Source organism: Zootoca vivipara, chromosome 8 (assembly GCF_965207765.1).
Source record: "Zootoca vivipara chromosome 8, rZooViv2.hap1.1, whole genome shotgun sequence".
NCBI classification, from domain to species: domain Eukaryota; kingdom Metazoa; phylum Chordata; class Lepidosauria; order Squamata; family Lacertidae; genus Zootoca; species Zootoca vivipara.
Window position 1 is genome coordinate 49,021,571 of NC_142591.1, and position 21,462 is coordinate 49,043,032.

Genomic DNA, 21,462 nt, shown 5'->3' on the forward strand with positions numbered 1-21,462 from the left:
GTTGACACTTTTGAGCCCTTTTCTTTATTTCCTGAGGAACTGAGATGAGATTATAAATGACTAGGTTCATCCCAAAAGACTCTTTGTTCAAAATATTGTCTATTTCTGCTGTATGCTATTTAAATAATTATCTAGTGATTATATATGGAGGGTCTGATTCAACCAACCTGGTGTGTGCTAGCAGAAGCCTGTGCAAGGATTCCTGCTAGTGCAATGGGGCTTTCCTCCTCCTCCTCCTCCTCCTCCTCCTCCTCCTCCTCCTCCTCCTCCTCCTCCTCCTCCTCCTCCTCCTCTGCACTTTCTGTGCCTCTCCCACATCTAACCTTGGGTTGCAAGAACCCCCAGAACAGTCCATGGTGGCAGAAGAGGGGAGGTTGTTCCATTTGGCGAGCAGAAATGCTCACTGATGGAACAATTGTTCTAGCATTACACATTTATACCCTTATAGCTGAACTTTGCTTCTCCCACATTTATTGGATAACTGCCTCCCAGACATGTATTGTGAGCCCTTGCTCTTGAAGGATCAATTTCACTGAAGGTCAGACCACATGGTACTGGGAGCAATTTGTTGAAGTTATGAGTTTAATGGAGATAAAATGTTATATGTGTTTGAAAATGTTGGACCGCCTGTTGCAGAGGGCTGGTGGTTTTCCACTCTAGGGTGGGGCAGGCTGAGTCTTGCGACTGGCTGATGACGTATTTTTCCTAACTCATAACTTGAGCTTCTCTGTGCTTTGTGCTACGTGCAGGGAAACAGTCTGCCCTGTTGTTTTTTTGAGTGGTGTCTCTGTGTGTGTTACAGCAGAGGGACAGAAAACCTTTGCTTTTAAGCCGCACTTACTTACTGTGGGATCAGGGGAAGGAACTTACTGGACTTTAAAAGATTGGAACTCATTACTAATACACAATGTAGCATTTGGTTGTTCTGCAAGAGTTACTGTTTTGTAACTAAATGTTTAAAAACCAAGTGTTAGATATAGTGTCAATGAAAAGTATCTGATCAGACTTCTGTAGAAAGAAACCCTCTTCACCACAAGGAAAGCTTTAAAACTTATTTCTTGTGGTGAAGAGGGCTTCTTTCTACACGAGTCTGATCAGAGGCTTTTCGTTGACACTATATCTAGCACAATTATCCTAACCATACAGCATCTCCAAATGTAGTATTTTCTTTTCCTTTCATGGGAATGAATGACAACCATCCACACATATGGAGAGAGTAAAATGGTCCACTCAGAGACACTTTTGAGATGGAATTAACCCACTGCCATTTATCACTGTATCCACTGTATTCATTTTAGGTTAGGAAACTTTCGGTGTAATTGTGGGTAGTGCTGTTTTCATCACGGTAGGACTTACATAGCACATATTTAGGAAAGTGCGCCATTTCACATGTGCAAAGTGCCATTATCACCTTCTCTCTCTCTAAAAAAAGAGAAGAAGATATCAATCATCAGTGAACAGGGAAATAACTTCCATGTAAGAGGACTAAAGTATCATTTTCTAGTTTAGAAATTTAACTATACTTTTTTAAATCCATGCATTGCTTTCAGCTACACATCTGTTCCTATTTTCAAGGGGAGGGGTGTGATCCAGTAGCCCCAGTGGATCAGTCCCCACTGTATATGTGTCAGGATTATTTTAGTGTTCCGATGATATAGCTGAGGTATTAGTATTGAATGTGCATTTTTTTCTGCATGCAAATGGTCTGGTTATTATTGTGATCCCCTTAGGTGTATAACAGCAGGTAAGACTAGATAAATAAGGATGGGTTTTCATCCCACTTCATGTGAACATATGAGGGGCTCATTTCTGAAAATACTCCTATATGCTATTGAAAAGTGACTACAATAATCTCTGTGTTATTTTGGATACGTGGACACATATTTTAGAAAAAGTGCATAGCACTAAGTGTTTGCATGTGGCAACTCATTGACATTTGTTTTTTGTAACTATTTTTTTCACTTTACAATTAGAAAAAAAACCCAGAAAGAGCAGTTCCTTCTTTTTGAATGTTGAAATTCAAAACTCCAAAATGAAGCTACAGTGTGCAAGCCTATTTTCATAAGAAATATTAAATTTGAATAGAACTGAACTTGGCTTACTCTTTCAGGAAAGGACTGTAACAATTAGAAGACAAGCTGTAGGAGGATTTGGATTAAGTATAAAGGTAGGTTTCGTTTTCCCAACTGTTTCCTATTGCCAATCAGAAATGCCCTTTGTCTTGTGAATAATGAATTTAATGAGATCAAAAGGTGCTTGATTATATTATTACCTGCAATTTCAATGAGTCCTGAAAGGTCTGCATTGGCATATCTTTACAATAGAGTTGAAAATTTTTTCCCCATAGTTAATGGAAGAACAAGAGGGGCAATATCCCATTAAGATGTATTTGTGCTTATAAATTTTGGTCTATATTTTAAAAGTATATTTCATCTGTGTAGTCTTGTCTTTTGTTCAGTTGTCCTTTTTAATTACTTCTTAATGAACACAATGGCAGGCTCACTAAATAGCCAGTGAGTTCCAATAAACTATTTATTAATTTCATAGTTGCTTGCTAATAAGATTGAAAATAGCCCAATTTCTCCATTGTATTCATTGTATTACAGATGGAATGATTAATCCACATGTGGATTGGTTCCCCCCCCCAATATCTACCTTAGAAAAGCTTAGGAAACATAAAAAGGGAGATAATTTTAAATGGTACATCATAGCTCTGAAACACCATATAAAGCAACAAATCTCTTTGGAACAGAACTTTTTTTTTAAAAAAAATCTAGTACAGAAATCTTAGCTGTTGTCTATGAGTGCAAAACAACATTAATGTATGTTTCCCAAAAATGAACTTATGAAATATGATTTGGGGAAAACATAAAATGTACTGGTAGTTCTCTTGCATTCTCATTGAGTAGGAACTTGAAAAAAAAACAAAACTTTCCAGTTCTTAAAATGAGTCTGGTGTGTTTATTTTAGCAGAACTGCCTAATTAAACCAAATGCTAATTAGTGCACTATGGCTAAAATCCCATAAGAATGAAAATGGGAACAAGATTTTTTGTTGTTGTTTAAAGTCATTACATGCTGTTATTTTTTTCATGTCTAGAAACAGAAAAGAGAGTAAGTTGTGTAATCGTGCCTGAACTAAGAATTTAAACATTGGAACACTGGTAGCTTTTTCTTTTCTTTTTAAAAGCTACTATATAATTTATGATGATGCTAAAGAAAGTTCAGAATGCTAGGCACTGGAATACAATTAACTTTTTTTTTCCCAACACAGATTTCCGCTGGTTTATAAGCATAAGAACATTATTACTTTGGACAATATCCAAAAATTGTATTCACCTTTCATACATTCAGTTAATTTCAGATAGCTTGCTCAGTCTACCATCATGATATTAATTGCCTCAAATTACTGTTCATGCTTTTAATTGGGGTTCTGAAACAGAATCCCTGGCTGTACAACAGAGCTAACAACAGACATAATGACATACAATACCAGGTATAGGAGAACAGAAGGAATTCACATGAAATGACAGTAGGATTTTAGGGTCAACTTCTACTTTCTCAAAATCTATGTTGGTCCATTCATGCACTTCAAAAGATGTTGACTGTATTTACAAAAAAACAAATGCATAACCTGATACTTATATTCAGCAAGCCTAAAAATATCTCTATATCCTAAAAAGAGGGGCAGAGATTGTCATTACTACACTATTAGTTTCCAGACACCTACTTTTTGACCCTTTCCTGTGTTCTTAGTAGCTAGTCAAATTGGAAATAGAAGCTAAGAGTCCTGAGAGTCCTGGTTTTTGTTTTTTTTCTGGTTCCCATCTGTTTCATTAGCATTTCTCTTTCTCTCCTTGTTCATTTCCCCGTATCAACTAAGCATTTACAAGTTACATACCTCATGCTGTAGGAAAATCCCCACAAACCTCTCAATATCTGCATCTCCAGATGCTGTTGAACTTCCTTCCACCTGATCAAGGATTATGGGAGTTGTAGTTCAGCAACATCTGTCCCCATCCCAAACATAAGGGATAGAGGGGTAGGCTTGGATCAGGCTAACTCATTTATGGGACTCCAAACCTTTCCATAAATCAGAGCCGCAGCTAAGGGGGGAGGAGGCTTGCCAGGTTTTTTGCCCCGGGTGAAGCCTCCAGAGGGGATCCATTGAGGCTCCCCACCTGTGTGTGTATATATGCAAATACACATTGGGGGGCAGGGCCGGCTCTAGGGGAAGGCTGGGTGGCGCAGGGCGCCAGGGCGCCGTGCTGCCAGGGGGGTGCTGCACGCTGCACCCACCCACCAGCTGCGTCAAGAAAAGGGGGCGGGGGTGCCGGAGCGATCTCCGCACCACGGCGCCAGGGTGCCCAACATGCTTAAGACGTCACTGTTGGGGTGTGTGCTAAACCGGGTCTTCGACTGGATGAAATAAATCCCAGTTTCGCCCCTGCTTAAATACTCACTGTGTCCAACAACTAACTCTGATTTCCTGACCAGCTTCAGAATCACCACAATAGTTCCCACTATGTCATTTCCTAGCATTCCTTGTATTTTTCCTCCCGAAGTTGCTGACTGGCCATTGCTTTGGGCTTCCCACTAATCTGTGTTCTCATTTCTCTGTGTGCATGAAGTCCCAACCACTAACCTTTGCTCTGTGAAGGGAGAATATCTGCACCCCACCCTCCTCACCCCAAACATAAAGTTAACGATGCTCTACCAGTCAGGTGAAAACTAGTTCAGGGGTACCGGTAGTTAACTTTCTGTCCGACAGAGTCTGCAGCCAAATATTATTGCCAAAACAGTATCTGTTGCCTTATGAATGTTGCAAATAGAATCAATCATGCATTGGACCCCTTTGGACAAGATAGTTGTAGTTCTGCTTATATTGAAACTAAGAAGAAGAAGAAGGTTTGCTTGAAAACACCCAAAGCCAACACAGATTTGTCCTTATGGATCATTCTTTCTTATGATGCCTCACTCTGCCATCTCTTTAATACTGTGTTTCCCTAAGAACCATCTCTATTGGAATGTGTAGGGGTGTGCCAATATGAACCAACTATCATTTGCTGCACTTGATGACACTCGGGGTCGTAAGAGTTGCTTGATGAAGTCATTGTGTGAATTGAACAGTGCAACCTTGCTTTGAAAAAGGTGAACAAGGCTAGAGATTTGAATCTTTCTGCAATAATCCAATTTATACTTTCAAAGTGGCCATTTCTGGCAAGGCTAAAAGTATAAAGGCATTGTTTGAAGAATATGAGATCTGACATTAACACTGATGTTTCAGAATTGCTTCTAGGATAAAATCATAGAATCATAGAATCATAGAGTTGGAAGAGCCCACAAGGGCCATCCAGTCCAACCCCCTGCCAAGCAGGAAACACCATCAAAGCATTCTTGACATATGGCTGTCAAGCCTCCAAAGAAGGAGACTCCACCACACTCCTTGGTAGCAAATTCCACTGCCGAACAGCTCTTACTAAGAAGAAAGCATAAGGACTAAAACTATGCTTAATCATATTTAGTTGAAGAGTTTGTGTTTTTTTTATTCTGTTTATTTTTCTATATAAAAAAACACAGCACAGAAATTGAGCAGTTTATTTTGATTTCCACTTCTATTCCTCCCCCGCTTTTAAGGACAACCTGTTACTTTTCTTAGAATTCTTCTTTTCATCTCTTCCAGATTTCTTATTCATTTTCCTACTGTCTTTTTGTGCTATGTTACAATGAGAAAAAGAAAATGGAAAGCAGCAAAGAAAACCTTCACATTCATTTTAATCAAATGTTCAATATTCTTGCTTTCTATTGTATGGCTTTGTTTATCTGTTCCTTGTCAGCACGACAAAATGATCGCAGCATGGCTACTGTTTCAGAACTGGGCCTATTTTTCTTATTATAAAGTGGGCTCAGGCATATGGTAATCTCTGGAGAATCTGGGGGAACCTGCAGTGAGTTTGCTTTCTTTTGTCAACAGTTCCACATTGTTCTGTTCACAGCCCGGTCTGCTGATCCTTCCAACAGACTCCCCCCCCCCCTAACAATGGAGCTGATTGCATTCATATGCCCATTATTAAGCAGAATTGTGAAACAGAAAATCTTTACCCCTTTGAAGAAAACAAACTTAAAATGAAGTAAAAACTTCAAAGAAATGTAATAATATTTATAAACTGACAACAGGTTTAGTAAAATGTGGTTATTTTCATCTCATAGGGCGGAGCGGAGCATAATATTCCAGTGGTTGTTTCCAAAATTTCAAAAGAACAACGAGGTAAGTATGCATGCCAGGCTCTTTGCTCAGGGGATTCAGCACAGCATCACTAGATTTATACATTTCAGGCGGGAGAGGAATAACTGAATATTTAAGGGAAAAATTGAAATCTGGACCATGAATGTGCATGGCAGGATATTTTTTTAGGAATTTATGAAACTGCTTCATGTCGGGTCAAATCCATTGGTTCATCTAGTTTGGTATTGTTTACAGTGGCAGAGCAAGCCGATTGGGCGCCTGAGTTGCAGGACCAGCCACTCACGGGGGTAGGGCAAGCCAGGGCAGGACGCTCCATGGGGCCTCCAAGGAGTCTGCCTGCCTCCTCCCACTCAGTCGCCCTACAGCTGGGAGGGGGGCAGCGGTGGGCGGACCGTTTGGGGCAGCGGTAGCCTGTGAGTGCCCAAGCCACTGTGACACTCCCAGGAGAGATGTGTGGCTCGGACATGCTGCAGGCCCTGTGGTGAGTGGCACGCAGCATTTTGTCACCCCCTCAGCAGTAACACCCAGGGCGGCCCGCCCCCGCCACACCCCTTCCTCTGCCCCTGATTGCTTACAGTAACAGGAAGTGGCCATCCAGGATTTCAGACAGGGCTCTCTTCTTGCCGCATGTGTAAATGTTGGAGACACAAGGCAGATGTGGGGAGCACTGGGCCTGCAACCCTTCCTCACACTTTGCACATTTAAAGTAAAATAGAATTTCCTTTGTGAATTTTAGCCTCATGTGCTTTAAAACCCTCTTCGATACAAGCCTAATTATTGTCCCTGAACCTTTTAATATGTACAGCACAGATGATTGTAGCTGTGGTGCGCATGCAGTGTGCCAAGCATTCCCAAAATGAATGAGAAGCTTCTGTTTTCATGGAGCGACATCTGCACAACAAAACACCCCAGAAGCGTAGGGTGCACTCATATGTATCCAATTAGGTTTCAGTCAAGTTGTGGCCAGCAAGAGCAAATTCCATAGCAGTTCCCTTCTTTGGCTAGAGCTATGAGGTAGAGCACTATGAGGCTGAATGCACATCACAGACTAATGTGCAGATTGGAACATAGCTGTCCATCTGAGTTTATACTTCTCTGAGAGTTGTGATGCTTCTTAGCTCAAACAAAACAAAACATGCATTTAACATGTTTAGTTTGAGATCAGAGATTTATATTTAAATGTATTTTGTGCAGATTTTTTTAAAGCACAGAAACTGGATGGCAAGTGACCGCGACAAGAAATCTCTACAAAATGTCACTCAGATCACAAGATCCACTGCAGCCTTGAATCCTGATACTGTATTTAGAAACAAGAGCTGCAGCTGTTCTTTACATTTTCAGGGTTCAAGACTAGAAACATGTCCTAGATGCAAAAGGAGAAATAAATTTCCCCAATAATACTTTCAGAAAATATTAATTATTTATGTAAATGTGAAATATGAAACCTGGCATGAATTTGTTTTCTTTTGTCACCTATTTCTCATTGTCCTGCTCACATCCTGCTCCATTGATGCAGCTAATGGAAAAATATAGAGGAAAGGTTGAAATGAAAAGCACACCTTTCCTTTATTTCTCTTTCTTTTTAGCGGAACTCTCAGGCTTGCTGTTCATAGGAGATGCAATTCTACAGGTAGGCAAACCCATTCACTTTTGCCAGGTTTTAGTCTCAAGTATAATGTGAATTCTAACCTAAGTGAAGCCAAATGCTCAAAATTGTCTTTTCTTTTTTTTAAAACTCAACAGATTAATGGAATTAATGTAAGAAAATGCAGGCATGAAGAAGTGGTGAGCTTATACTCCTTTTCTAAAAACCATTGCGGTTCTTAATATAAGTCAGCATAGCTGCACTTCTGTCACAGTGTTCATCATTATGCTCTGTAAGTAGATAAATGATCCAAGATTGCTAAATGATCTAACCTTTGAATATTGTAACTTCACCATAGAAATGGTTTACTGACCTCAGTTGTGTTACAGCCTAAGGGAGCCTCTGCTTTCTTAGGATTTGTAGGCCCTTTATTTCTGGTGTGCTGTGTGTACCTCCTTTAAGCAATACTATCATGTCTGTTTAAGTAGAGCTCCCTGTACATACCAGATGTGTGGAAAGTTCTTGTGTATAAATGGAGACGTGAGGGTCAGGGTACTGGGCCCACCCCCAACATCATGCACTAACACGTTTAGCACAGATGTCTACAGTGGAACCCCTTTATATGAACAGCTCAGTATAGTTGAGGTGCCAGTAGAAGCATTTACCCCAGTGCAAATTCATGCGTGGGTATGGCAAATCTGGATTGGGACTGTAGCATGGCGTAAATAGTTAAATCTCCTCCCCCACCCCTACAAGGTCTCAATTTAGACTGGGCTCTCTCACACATCCTATTTCCTTTTTCAAAGCTGTTCACACAATTGCTAATTGTTCTCACCCAGTTTGGTCTGCGGAACCTATGGCCATCAAGATGTTTCTGCTCTACGACTCCCATGAGCGCCAGCCAGCATGACCAATAGTCAGATATGATGGGAGTTGTAGTCTAGCCACATCTGGAGGGCTACAGGTTCCCCAGCTCCGCTCTAAAAGATAAGATGTCTTGCATAGTTGAGTGATTTAAGAATGCTTTGAAGATGTAAATTCAAGAGAATTATAGCTCTTTTAAAAAGAAGAGTTATAGGCTTCCGGGTTCAGCGCCAGCGTCGATCGGCGGGGCTTCGTCTCGTCTCCGAGACGGCCCGTCTCTGCTAGGAGTGGGGAGGGCAGCGAGAGCGACGCTGCGCCCCTTAGAACCTCGGGAAGGGCGTCCCGAGGGCAATTTGCTCGGCACAGACCCAATCCGGACTCCCCAACTCTTCGGCTAGCTCTAATAAGAGCTCCGGAGCGAGGAGGGTAGAAGTCGCGGGGGCCATTTTGAGCGGCAACGTTATTCTAGCAGGGAGAAGCTTCAAGCCGAAGGCGGAGAGCGCTGGATTCTTCCGAAAATAAAACGATTGGAAAAGACTGTAAGTAACCTCATGATTTGGATTATTATAAAACAATTTGGATCTGGGAGAGAGGGGAGAAAAGAGGAAGCCACCCCCCCCCACGGCAACAAAAGAGACAGTAAATAGAAACCCGAAGCCATAAACAGAAGATTTACAATTCAAAGGATCCCTCAAAGGCATCAAAGAGAATCTCCCCTTTGATGCAGGGTGAAAAGGGGAGAGAGACTGCGGTTTATGACTGCCCTGTAATAAGAGGTACAGCTTAAGAAAAAACCTTTCCACTCGGGAGCCGGCAGCCCAGACAACCCAGTGAGTTGTCAGGATTTATAAGTCAAATTTTACTTCACTTTGTATTTCTGGACTTTGTGGAATTTCTTTTTTGGCTTAAGTGTTTGTGAAATGTGAGTTCGAACTTTATTGTCAATAAGACTTGAAGAATGCAGCCAGCTTGTTAAAATGGAGTCGAAAAATAAACTGTGATCATATTCCACCCCACGTGACAAGTTTTGACCTTGGCAGGACTGAAATATGTCAATAAAAAAGGGTTCCCCTGAGTTCCAGCGGTCTGTTTTGACCTTAATGTGGGAAACAAGAATAGAGTTATGTCAAGAGGAGACACGACGGCAAGAGTTACAGGAAAAATTCCAGGAGGTGATGGCGGAATATGATTTTTTAGGAGATGAAGCTTTTGACACTGAAAAAGATGAATGTGAGAATGACAATGATGGGGAAGGAAAAGAAGAAGATGAGGATTGTGATGATTCAACACAAAATGAAGCACACCACGAAAAAAATGATGACTCTACTCTACAAAAAGTTGGATGGAGTGCCCTGCTTTTGAGGGGGGCACGATTGGTATCATTGGAACTCCAGAACGCCCACAGGGAAGAAGGAAAAAATATGCAGAGAAGAGAAGAAATTCAGGGGTCCTGTATGGTGGCCTGGATGACAAAAGACTGTAAACAGGGGGTGGGGTGAAGGGAAAGTGATGTTGTGATTAAGGATGGATTAACAGGTTTATAACTGGTCTGCTGATTTTGGAATTTGCTGGATTGGGGGGGGAAGCCGGCAATCGGGGATGTAAGGTTAAATTGAGAATAGTTATAGTTTTAAAAGTGAATGGATTTTGGAAAATGTGAAAATATGGAGGCTTATAGAGGGAGAAAAAACAAAAAATTAGGCACGGGAAGAGAAAATGGGAGTTTGATTTCTCAGTGATTTGAATATTAGATGAAAATGTTAATAATTGATTTATAAGTTGTATAAGATGCAAAGGTGTATTTTTATAAAGTAAGAAACTGTTGCAGATGATAAAAAAGGGATGAAAACCGGGGAAGGGGGGGGGAGGGGAAGCCCACAAAATATGGTTTTACAACTATGAATGCAAGAAAAAATTTTTGTTTTGTATTGTTCTTTCTTTTTTCGCCCTTTCTTTTTTTTCCCCCCCTTTTTTCCTATTTCTATTTTTCTCTTTTTTTTTTTTTTTTTTGGTATGACAATAGATGGTTGGATGGATGTCCTCCTGCGTACTGCCCTGGTTTGCTGGAGCTCCCTGGTGGCAGGGGGGGGCTTTGGGGTCAGGGGAGGGGGGGAGGACAGAAACCCAAGCATAAAATGGACCATCTCTGACTGTTCACATACATGGGATACTTCTGTGGCAGGGGAGGACCCATGTGGGTGGGTAGGAAGGAGGTGGAAAAGGGGTTTAAGTATGTACCTTTTTTTTTTTGCTTTTTTGTATTTTGTAAAATTAATAAAAAGTATGTCCAAAAAAAAAAAAAAGAAGAGTTATAGACTCTTAGAAAATTGTGCATCAAACAGTAATGTAAAGGAGCTACTGATTTCCTCAAGAAACTCTTTTCTTTTTAATTGTATATTGCATTATATGAGGTTCAATAACGAATTAAGTTATTTTCCTAATCCCATTTCTTGGAGCTGTACTTCCTTTTTAGTTTTGTGCTTATTTCATTTATGGCTCATCAACTTTCAGAGTCTGATTTGTTTGCAAAAGCAGCTTAATCCTTTGCTAGGCTTCTGTATACTAAAACTGAGATTTTTATTTACTGTGTCTTCGAGCCTTGGTGTTCCAGCAGTGATCAGATTACTTTAGTCAGTAGTTAAGCTAATGCAGAAAATCTCTCTGTGGGAGCAAAATGAGATATTGGGGCTTCAGGAAAAGGTTTGGTTGTATTTTTGAGTGCAGTGCCATACAGCTATGCTAGTATGTCATTGTTTTGTGTTCAGAGTCAATGAAGCAAGATATGAAATGATTGTGAAATTATGCCAGAACCCTTGTTAACCTGATTATGCTTTCTAGAATTAATATTTCTTTTCAGTAATATTTTGCACCGCCAGCCATGCTTATATTTTAGCACCTGACAAATGCTTAACCAAAACCTTAGGCAGGGATGTAAAGTGGGTACTTGTTTGCAAACCTTCAGCCACAGAATCATAGAATGGTAGAGTTGGAATGGACCCTGAGGATCATCTAGTTCAACCCTCTGTAATACATGACTGGATACTTTTATAGATGACAATTCTCCTGCAGCAATTGAAACAAAGCAGATATAAATGAATCAGTAATGACTGGACTGAGAAACGTCTTTAGAAAATTGAGAGGGGCACTTCAGTAAAAAGGACTGTGGCAATATTCAAGGAACAGGACATCCTAGGCAGAATATTTTGATTGAGCCCTCCACTCCTCCACTGTGATGCTTATCAGATCCTGGAGCTATTCTTCCCTCTTCTGTTTTCAACTATGCAGCTATTCCTGCTCTATCTTACAGAGCTACAGAGCTCATGTCCTACACAGCCCAAATGCCCACTCCCCCATCTGGCATCTCTAATCTGTGGGCATCAAATTGTTCACCTCTGTGCCTGGCCCCAGATTCCCATCACTTGCTGCTTCTGCCCTGCCACATCTGGTATGTATACGTTGCAGAGGCCTCCTTAGGGGTGAGTAGAAAGAGGCTCACCCCCAAATCAATTGGGATCCATTGAGTGACCCATTTGCTCTTCATTGGCTGCATTCACATGGCAGTTTATTCAATTCTCATGGTGTATCCTTAACTGTTAAACTGAACTTTCATGCAACACAAGAAACCACTTCTGGAAGTATAGCAGAATATATTTTAGTGCTCATGTCAGGGGGACTCCCTACAGGGAGCCTCCCCCCATCATCCTGACCAGCATTTCGCCCAGCGAGAGCAGCAGCAGTGGGAGGAAATGAGGATGGGAGCGGAGTGGAGGAGGCAAGGCTCAGCGATGTATCAGAGCCCCTGCACCACTCCAGCCAACAAGCAGGAGTGAGAGCACAACCGCTTCCGTCGCCCGAATTGAGACGCGCACCCAAACGCAAGGTTAGAGGGCGGCATTTCGGGGTTCCCAAGCTTTTATGCAGAAGGGCACCATTGCAGGATTCTGCAAGTGACTAGGAGGTCCTGATTTCTGCTATCTCTGCACTGTAAATACTATGCACAATAAAACCGTTAAAGACAGAACGGACTGGAGCGTGTTTACTCGGGAGTAGCCGCAGCAATCCCCTGACAGCTCATTTCAATGTTATTGGCTTCCGGGGGGGGGGGGGAACCATTTGCAAAGAACACAGAAATGAGTGCTAAACTTGGTCTGAGTATTGTCGAAGCTTAAATATAACGCAGAAAATAACAGTTAGGAAAACATTGGGAAAATGGAATAAACTGTCCCATGAATCCCGTGGGGGATTGGATGTCTGTTTAGGTCAGGCACTGAATAGGCTGGATTTCTCCATTTCCCATCTCATCTTCCCAATGGGGAAACCTTGCTTTGGCATTCCTCCATGAGTCACTGCTTGTGGTCCCTTTCCTGTTGCCTGACCATCACATCTTACCCTCCTATAGAAGCAAGCCGTCTGTCTTTCCTGTGCACCTGGTTCCTCAGGCTGGCCTGGCCTTGGGCGTGTGGGGAGATAAGTTGTTTCTAGTTACTCCCCTAATATTGTTGCAAGACATTTCCCCAGTTAGTTATATTTATATATCAAATCTGGGAATTTTAAAAGTGGTGGTAGAAGGAGAGGATGTGGTGACAGAACCATTATTTGTCTGTAGAAGGACCATATTCATTCGTTATTATCTACAGTTAGAAAGATCTCAGGTATTTGGGCTGAAAGAGGCTGTGATAGATCTTGTTGTGTGGCTCAATCATGAAGGGATAGAATTACACACACACACACACATACACACCAGCAATGTTTTAAATCTTTTTTAAGCTATACCGATCCACAAATGTTTTCCCTCCCACATTGAGTTCATGTCACTTCTCGACTCCCACCTTCCTTGGTGCCTGAGACAAGCACCATGCGACTCAACAGACAGGCTGGCCTGTGGCCATAGCCACCTCCTTCCTGGGAAACAAACACATTTTTCTCCCTTTCATGTATTATCCTGAAGCTCTGCTGTTTGTGAGTTCAAAGAAAAGTGCATGAAAGAAAAATAAACAAAAACCTAATTATAAATCTGCTTCAAACAGATATTTGATGCATGCAAAGGCAGGTCATATCATTGCCTCTCTGTCTTAATTTCCCTGTCCAAGAGAGCTTTGGCCCGTATCTAATGAGTGTATGTTACAATGGAAGGTGCTGTTGTTTGGAGTGCTTCACAAGCTGTTGTTTTCACAGAATATGAACTTTCTCCAAGTCTGTTAAATTGATGGCAGTGCAAAAATATGCTGTGTATTTTAATGTGCTGTATTAGTATCAAATGCAAAGTTTTGTGGACTTCTTTTCATTTTTTTAAAAAAAACATTCTAATACCTTGAAACTTCTTGTCACATTTAGATAGGACCCTCAGTCCACATCTCCACAGTATATTTACTTATAGGCAGTGCTTTTTTCTGGGGGGATGCAGGGGTACCCCTTATAGGCAAAGGCTGTTTCTTAGGGCCAAATCAGACTTGATGTCAGCTAATTGTGTTGTTGTTATTATTATTATGATTTTATTATTATTATTATTAGGATTTTATTGGGGTTTCGTTTGCTTTACCATTTATTTAGAAGATTTATAAACTGCTTGAGAAAACAACAAGAAGAAAGTGGTGCACAAATGAAATTGGAGATAAAACACAGCTGAAAATCCAGTGTCCTGTTAAAAACAAATATGCATAAAACCGTAGTGTCTGTATGTATGTCTATATATAAACATGCACACACACACAAAAATATATATACAAAGATAAAATCATTAAAACTTTTAAAACAGGTATAGGTAACTAAATTATATATCTGGGTGGTCCTGCTGAAATAAGTTATTAAAAAGGTAAAGGGACCCCTAACCATCAGGTCCAGTCGTGGACGACTCTGGGGTTGCGGCACTCATCTCACTTTACTGGCTGAGGGAGCCGACGTACAGCTTCCGGGTCATGTGGCCAGCATGACTAAGCCGCTTCTGGTGAACCAGAGCAGCGCACAGAAACGCCGTTTACCTTCCCGCTGTAGCAGTACCTATTTATCTACTTGCACTTTGACGTGCTTTCGAACTACTAGGTTGGCAGGAGCAGGGACCAAACAATGGGAGCTCACCCCGAACGCAGGTGTCTAAAACAGTATTGTGAGGGTGCCTACCTAACGTCATTAGGCAGCGTATTCCAAAGTGCAGGTGCTGCACTTGGCAAACCCCTGGCAAATGTGGAACAGACACTGTGTGGCACTTGTAAAAGTGCAAGTCACACAGATGGAAGCCTTCAAATAGGCTTCTGTGGGGAAAGGTAACACACTAAGTTAACTGGTCTCAAGCCCCATGAGGCTGAATATTGTGGAAGTGGGGTTCTGCTGCCTTCACCCAGATCCTCCAATTGTCCCTATTTTCCAGGGGCATCCCTGGTTTAGAGAAGCTGTCCCAGTTTCTGATTTGATCCCGGAATTTCCCACTTTTCTGAGGATGTCCTTGTCTCCATGAGAGAAATGTTGGAGGCTTTGGAGTTACCTAACCCCCAAGCTGTCTGAAGGCAATCCTGTATAAGGAAGGGTTTTTTAAATGTTCAATGTTTTATTATGTTTTATATATGTTGGAATCTGCCCAGGAGGTTGGATCAACCCAGTCAGATGTGTGGAGTATAAATAGTAACATTATTAGTAAATAATGGGACGTTCTTATTTTCATCGGAGAAATGTTGGAGGGTATGTGAAACAATCTTTATTTTTTTTTTAAAAAAAGAGACTTATCTCCTGTAAATTGTGCAATGTAGTTTTACCCTGCCATCAATTTAACAGACTTTGGTAAAGGTTTTTCCCCTCCCTGTGGAGATAACAATAGGGTTTTGCTTTCTGAGGGAAGTGGATTTAGATTACAGAAGGAGCATGGAAGGAAATGGTTAGGACCATCTCCCAGAGCACCACTCCCCCCAGTCAGCAAGGCAGTCCTTTAGGAGCTGCTAAGTAGCAAAATGAAAATCATTGTGCCTAGTTTGGCCTTTAATTGCTGCCACTGGCCTATTTTTGAGACAAGCAATCCTGGATACGAAGTCCTAAAATAGGTCTTTTCCAAGGAAGCATTTAACCAACCACTCTAGCTAGTCGCTTTTGTAAAATATGAGTGAAAATCTGATACCCACAGAAATAGCATAAGAAGAGCAAAATAAATAGGTTTGGACAGGTTTGGCCTTTCTTCACTCATTGGCTAAGTTCTCAAAACCTGTTTCTAAAAGCCCTTTGTTTGGGCCACTTAGCAGTACTGGATGGCTCTGACTCCAAGGCTCTTAAGAACACAAGAGCCTGCTGGATCAGGCCAGTGGCCCATCTAGTCCAGCACCCTGTTCTCACAATGGCCAACCAGATGCCTATGAGAAGCAGAAAACTGGACCTGAGCAGAATAGCACTCTTACTGACTTGTGATTCCCAACAATTGGGATTCAGAAGCATGCAGTCTTTCATACCTCCAAAGCCTAGAAAAGGGCATGTGTCTCTTGTCAAGCTATGAGGCAGAGCCAGCCCAGAGAGAGGTGGGGAGAGAGAGAAGGTGAGAGGGGTGGAGGGTACTACTGGTCCACTTTACTCTTAAACCAAAAGGATCCCACATTTTTAAAGTTTCAGCTGCATCTGGGCAAGTCATGAATGAGCTGAATCACACACCCCTGATAAGTAATAAGTGAATTAATATCTATGCATGTACAAACACCATCTGTTGTGTGTGCCAGACTTAGATAACATATTGGAAATTTAATATATCCACATACTAACCACCAGTATAGATAAATATATACATTTTGTATTTGTATTTTATGGATAATGATAAAATTACAGACGCTCTGATTGTCCCTATTTTCCAGGGATGTCCCTGATTTAGAGATGCCATCTCAGTTTCTGATTTGATCCTGGAATGTCCCACTTTTCTTTAGGATGTCCTTATTTTCATTGGAGAAATGTTGGAGGGTATGGAGTTATTAGACTCCCGAGCCATCTGAAGGCAATCCTGTATATGGAAGGTTTTTAAAAATGTTTAATTATGTTTTTATATATGTTGGAATCTGCCCAGAGACCTGAGGCAATGCAGTCAGATGTGTGGGGTATAAATGGCAAAATTATCATTATTGAATGGGACGTCCCTATTTTCATCAGAGAAATGTTGGAGGGTATGAAAATGCATTATAATTGTTATCGGTTCAGTTCTAGGTTCCTGTACGACTGAACTTCTCAACACTGTTTTTCCCCCCGTCTGTACTTGTCTTAACTGATTTGTAACCAATACTGCAACTCAGAGTAGACACATTGAAATTAATGAACACAACTAACTTGGGTCTAGTAATTTGCATACGTCTACTTGCGTAAAACTTAGTTGGATGTAACCCATTATGCTGCAGAACACTCTGGGATCACAAAATGAAGGCTGAGCCAAATGATCACTAGCAAAAACCTTTAGGGCAAAATGCCCCCATCCCCCCAAAAAGCATGTCACCTCCTTTGATGACTATCATTTTCCTTCTCCTCTGGCATCATGTTATCATCTCCCTTGCTGACTGATCCTAGCTAGCCTGTGGTCATGTAGCCATGAAAGTATCATGCCATTCTGTGACCACTCTGTGACCATGCAGTGAAGAAGATGATCAGGCAACTAGGTGGAACACTTCTGTTATGGCAATGTACTTTCTGGGTAGACAATAAAACTGTCACTGTTCAAGTGTGTTAAGAAAGGAAGTACACTCCTTAGCCAGAAGCACATTCTCCTTTGTCCTGTGCTGTAGAAGATTCATTGTCTGCCGTTATCTGGAAGAGAGAATGTGTTACCTAGACAACATAGGAATATGCTCCACATGTAGCTCTAGATTTTGGGCTGCCTCAGCAATTGCAAGGCCCGGTAAAGTCTTGCGAAGCCCCAGATCTTCCTGAATGTACTCTGTGGGCTGTTGCACCCTGCAGGCATTGCAGTGAGTAGCAGAAAACTCCTGTTTTCAAATGTGCACTCAGTCTCCTTATTCAGCCTATCATTTTTTCAGAGTGCCTAAGTATGATGTCAACTTCTGATTTCACCTTGAGCATAATTCCAAAAGTAGTGGGCGTGGGATATTATCCGAGCAAAGCTAATGCCAGTATTGTGTGACTGTTGCAAGATTGGCACCAACTGCAGTTTTCCACCCACTAATTCATGTCAATAAGCAAATTATAATAATTACCAGCAACTAAATGACCAAATTATGATTGACCTAATAGTGTATTGTAAACAAGACGTACTTTAATAATGGTTTTTCTGAACTGTATTGCTAAGTACCTATTTTCTCAAAAGTTTCGGTGGGGTCAAATTGTAATTGTGTGGAAGAGTGCAAATAGATACTTGGCAATTTTCTTTTCTCACTGTTTTATCATTTAATGTCAGCTATGATTGGAAAAATATTTGACCTACTCCCTTCTGAGTCTGGCATGAAAAAGGAAAGCTGGTGGTAGTTTTGTAAAGTGGTAGTTTTGTAAGGTAGGCAACAATCTGTTTTCCTTGTGACCCAGTTTCCACTGATGTTCAGTACCATCCTCTTTGTTATTCACCACTTCTCATCCTCAGAGGATCCTAAGAGCACCAATAGTACCATACACACACACACACACACACACACACACACACACACACACACTCATTCTAAGGATGAGGGCTCCCCTCTCCAAATCTCTCTTCTTACATTTCTTTGGATGTTGCTTTAGAGGATGCTTCCTCTTATCTCTGTTCCCCTAAGCTGCTCATTCTGCATAAACTTGTTTAGCAGCTTTTTAGTTTCATCTCTTAACAGCAAATAAAACAGATTTTGTTTTTCAATACTATTTAGTTTTGGCCTGTTCAAAAATCGTGTCCTCCCTAAAAGAGGGCATGTGTTGTTGTGAGACCTGGAGACTGACCTCCTGGTTGTGGGTGGGTATATTGGATAGCCACAACACCTGATTGGTAGGTCCCTCGTTGCTGGGTTTAATTTGGCCAATGGGGTGCAGTCTAAACAGATTGAGGGACCTATATATACCCATGCACGTGTCCCAGAGCTTCCTCTTTCGGCTTGTGCATCGGAACACCCTCCCACCTCTCCCTAATTTTAGGGCAATTTTGCAATTGACCTTGCTATGCCGTTGTGTTGTCTTTCATTGGGACAGGGGCACGGCAGGCATTTCCCCCACTTGGCTGATTGGCTGTTGCCATTTGGGTTTCGCAACTTGTAAGGTTGTGGTTGTTACAACTTGTAAGGTTGCGGATAAGCACTGGTTCATGTGATAGGGATGGGAGAGCGGTCTCGCCATCCCTATGTGAAGTGTATTCCGTTAAAGAAGTCCAGGGACTCAACTTGGTTTGGTCAACACCCGAGAGGGGATTTTGCCCATGCCTGAGTCCAGGGGAGCATTTGGTGAGTGAACAGAATCTGTTCCCAGGCTTTTCACCTGTCTCAGGTGTTCACCCTTGGACCTATGATGGAGCTCTGGGTCAGTGCTACTTGCAAGAGTGTAGGGAGCTAGTCGAATCAGAGCCTATGCAACCACTCACCTTTCTGTAATCAATAAAGTTGTGGCCTAAATTCTGCCAAAAACCAAAACTAAAATTTGAGTAAAATGTGTTTTTATTTAGGGGGGAGGTCTCTGGGTCTGAACACGCAACAGAATTTCCACACAACTGTGATCTTGTGTTTCACTTTGCTCTTCCAGACAAGTTTCTGGTGCTTCCAGAAGGGAGATTGGCAAGCCCAGGCTTGTTCTATAGCTCTTTCCAGGTTAACTTGAGCTGCAACGAAAACGTGTCCTATGGTTTACAGTTGGTGGTTTGCCCAGGAGAGCTAAATCATGGACCTGAGTTCTATGCTAAAATCAGTGCAGACTAGCAGCAGAACAATTGGGGAGGATCAATGCAGCCATAGCTTGACATAGCTTGACTTGTGAACGAGGCCAGTGACACCTTAAATATCATGTTAGTTTTTCTTTTGTTGTTGATATTGCAGATTCGTGTCCAAGGGAGAAAGTGCCATTCAGATATTTCCAGCTATAAAAACCATGGCTATAATAGAAATAGAAGTTGCACTCTGAATGTCAATTAACCATTGGCAAGAATGGATTTCTCTGGGATTATTGCCTAATTAGGAATATGAAATGGAAGTGAAGTAAAAGCTGCAATGGGACAAAATTAAAGATGAATTGTGATAGGCATTATCGTTTCCAATGCATTCAAGCCATCACCGTTACGCTCATCAGTGAACACCCTGAACAATTTAATCTAGTTGCTTTCATTTTTTTCAGCGCACTGCTAGAATGCTGACCCAGTATTTTTTTTTCTTTCATTTTAGAGTTGTTAATCAACCTACAGGTGTAAAATCATCTCACTTGCTCAAAGTATTTGCAGAAAATAGGGGAGCCCTTTGTTTTTAGAAAAATCTATAAAGCTCTCTGTGGGGATGGGCTATAGCTCAATAGCCTAGCACAACTTTTACAGGCAGAAGGTCCCATGTTCAATCCTTGGTATTTCCAAGGTAGGCCTGGGGAACATAAACCTACCTGAAACACCTGAGACTCACTGCCAAGTCAGAGCAGAAAATACTGAGCTCGGTGGACCAAGGGGTTCTTGGTATAAGGCTGTTTCCTGTCATCCAAATATGAAGTAAAATAAAAAAATTCCTTCAGTAGCACCTTAAAGACCAACTAAGTTTTTATTTTGGTATGAGCTTTCGTGTGCATGCACACTTCTTCAGATACAGTGAAATGGAAGTTTCCAGGCACTTATGTAGAGAAGGGGTGGGGAGGGGTGGGGATGGGGAGGGGGGATCACCCAGAAGGGTGGTGGAAATGGGTGATTGACTGACTGATAGCTGTTGATGACCGCAAACGACTGCAAATGGTTTTGCATGAAAAAGCAAGGGTTGAGATGGCTGAAGATCGCTTATCATGTATAATGAGATAAGAACCCGATATCTCTGTTCAAACCAGGTCCCTCCATGGTTTTGAGCTTGGTGATAAGTTGCAATTCAGCAACTTCTCTTTCCAGTCTATTTCTGAAATTCTTTTGTAGTAAGACAGCTACTTTGAGATCTTGTATAGAATGTCCTGGGAGATTGAAGTGTTCTCCTACTGGTTTTTCTGTCTTCTGGTTCCTGATGTCAGATTTATGTCCATTTATCCTTTGGCGTAGGGTTTGGCCTGTTTGTCCAATATAGAGAGCTGAAGGGCACTGTTGGCATTTGATGGCATACACAATGTTAGAGGATGAGCAATTAAATAGTCCTGAGATGGTATGTTGGATCATACCATCTCAGGACTATTTAATTGCTCATCCTCTAACATTGTGTATGCCATCAAATGCCAACAGTGCCCTTCAGCTCTCTATATTGGACAAACAGGCCAAACCCTACGCCAAAGGATAAATGGACATAAATCTGACATCAGGAACCAGAAGACAGAAAAACCAGTAGGAGAACACTTCAATCTCCCAGGACATTCTATACAAGATCTCAAAGTAGCTGTCTTACTACAAAAGAATTTCAGAAATAGACTGGAAAGAGAAGTTGCTGAATTGCAACTTATCACCAAGCTCAAAACCATGGAGGGACCTGGTTTGAACAGAGATATCGGGTTCTTATCTCATTATACATGATAAGCGATCTTCAGCCATCTCAACCCTTGCTTTTTCATGCAAAACCATTTGCAGTCGTTTGCGGTCATCAACAGCTATCAGTCAGTCAATCACCCATTTCCACCACCCTTCTGGGTGATCCCCCCTCCCCATCCCCACCCCTCCCCACCCCTTCTCTACATAAGTGCCTGGAAAC

General features: G+C 41.6%; 1 protein-coding gene across 1 annotated transcript in view; it reads left to right on the forward strand.

The window, feature by feature from the left end:
- The window catches only part of SNTG1 (syntrophin gamma 1), a 237,163-nt gene that overhangs the window by 126,909 nt on the left and 88,792 nt on the right, over nt 1-21,462 (forward strand). Inside the window, exons 7-10 of the mRNA XM_060277843.2 lie at nt 2,111-2,167; nt 6,210-6,267; nt 7,833-7,876; nt 7,990-8,031. Of these exons, the coding sequence (XP_060133826.1) occupies nt 2,111-2,167; nt 6,210-6,267; nt 7,833-7,876; nt 7,990-8,031 (201 nt within the window). The remainder of the gene's footprint in view (nt 1-2,110; nt 2,168-6,209; nt 6,268-7,832; nt 7,877-7,989; nt 8,032-21,462) is intronic.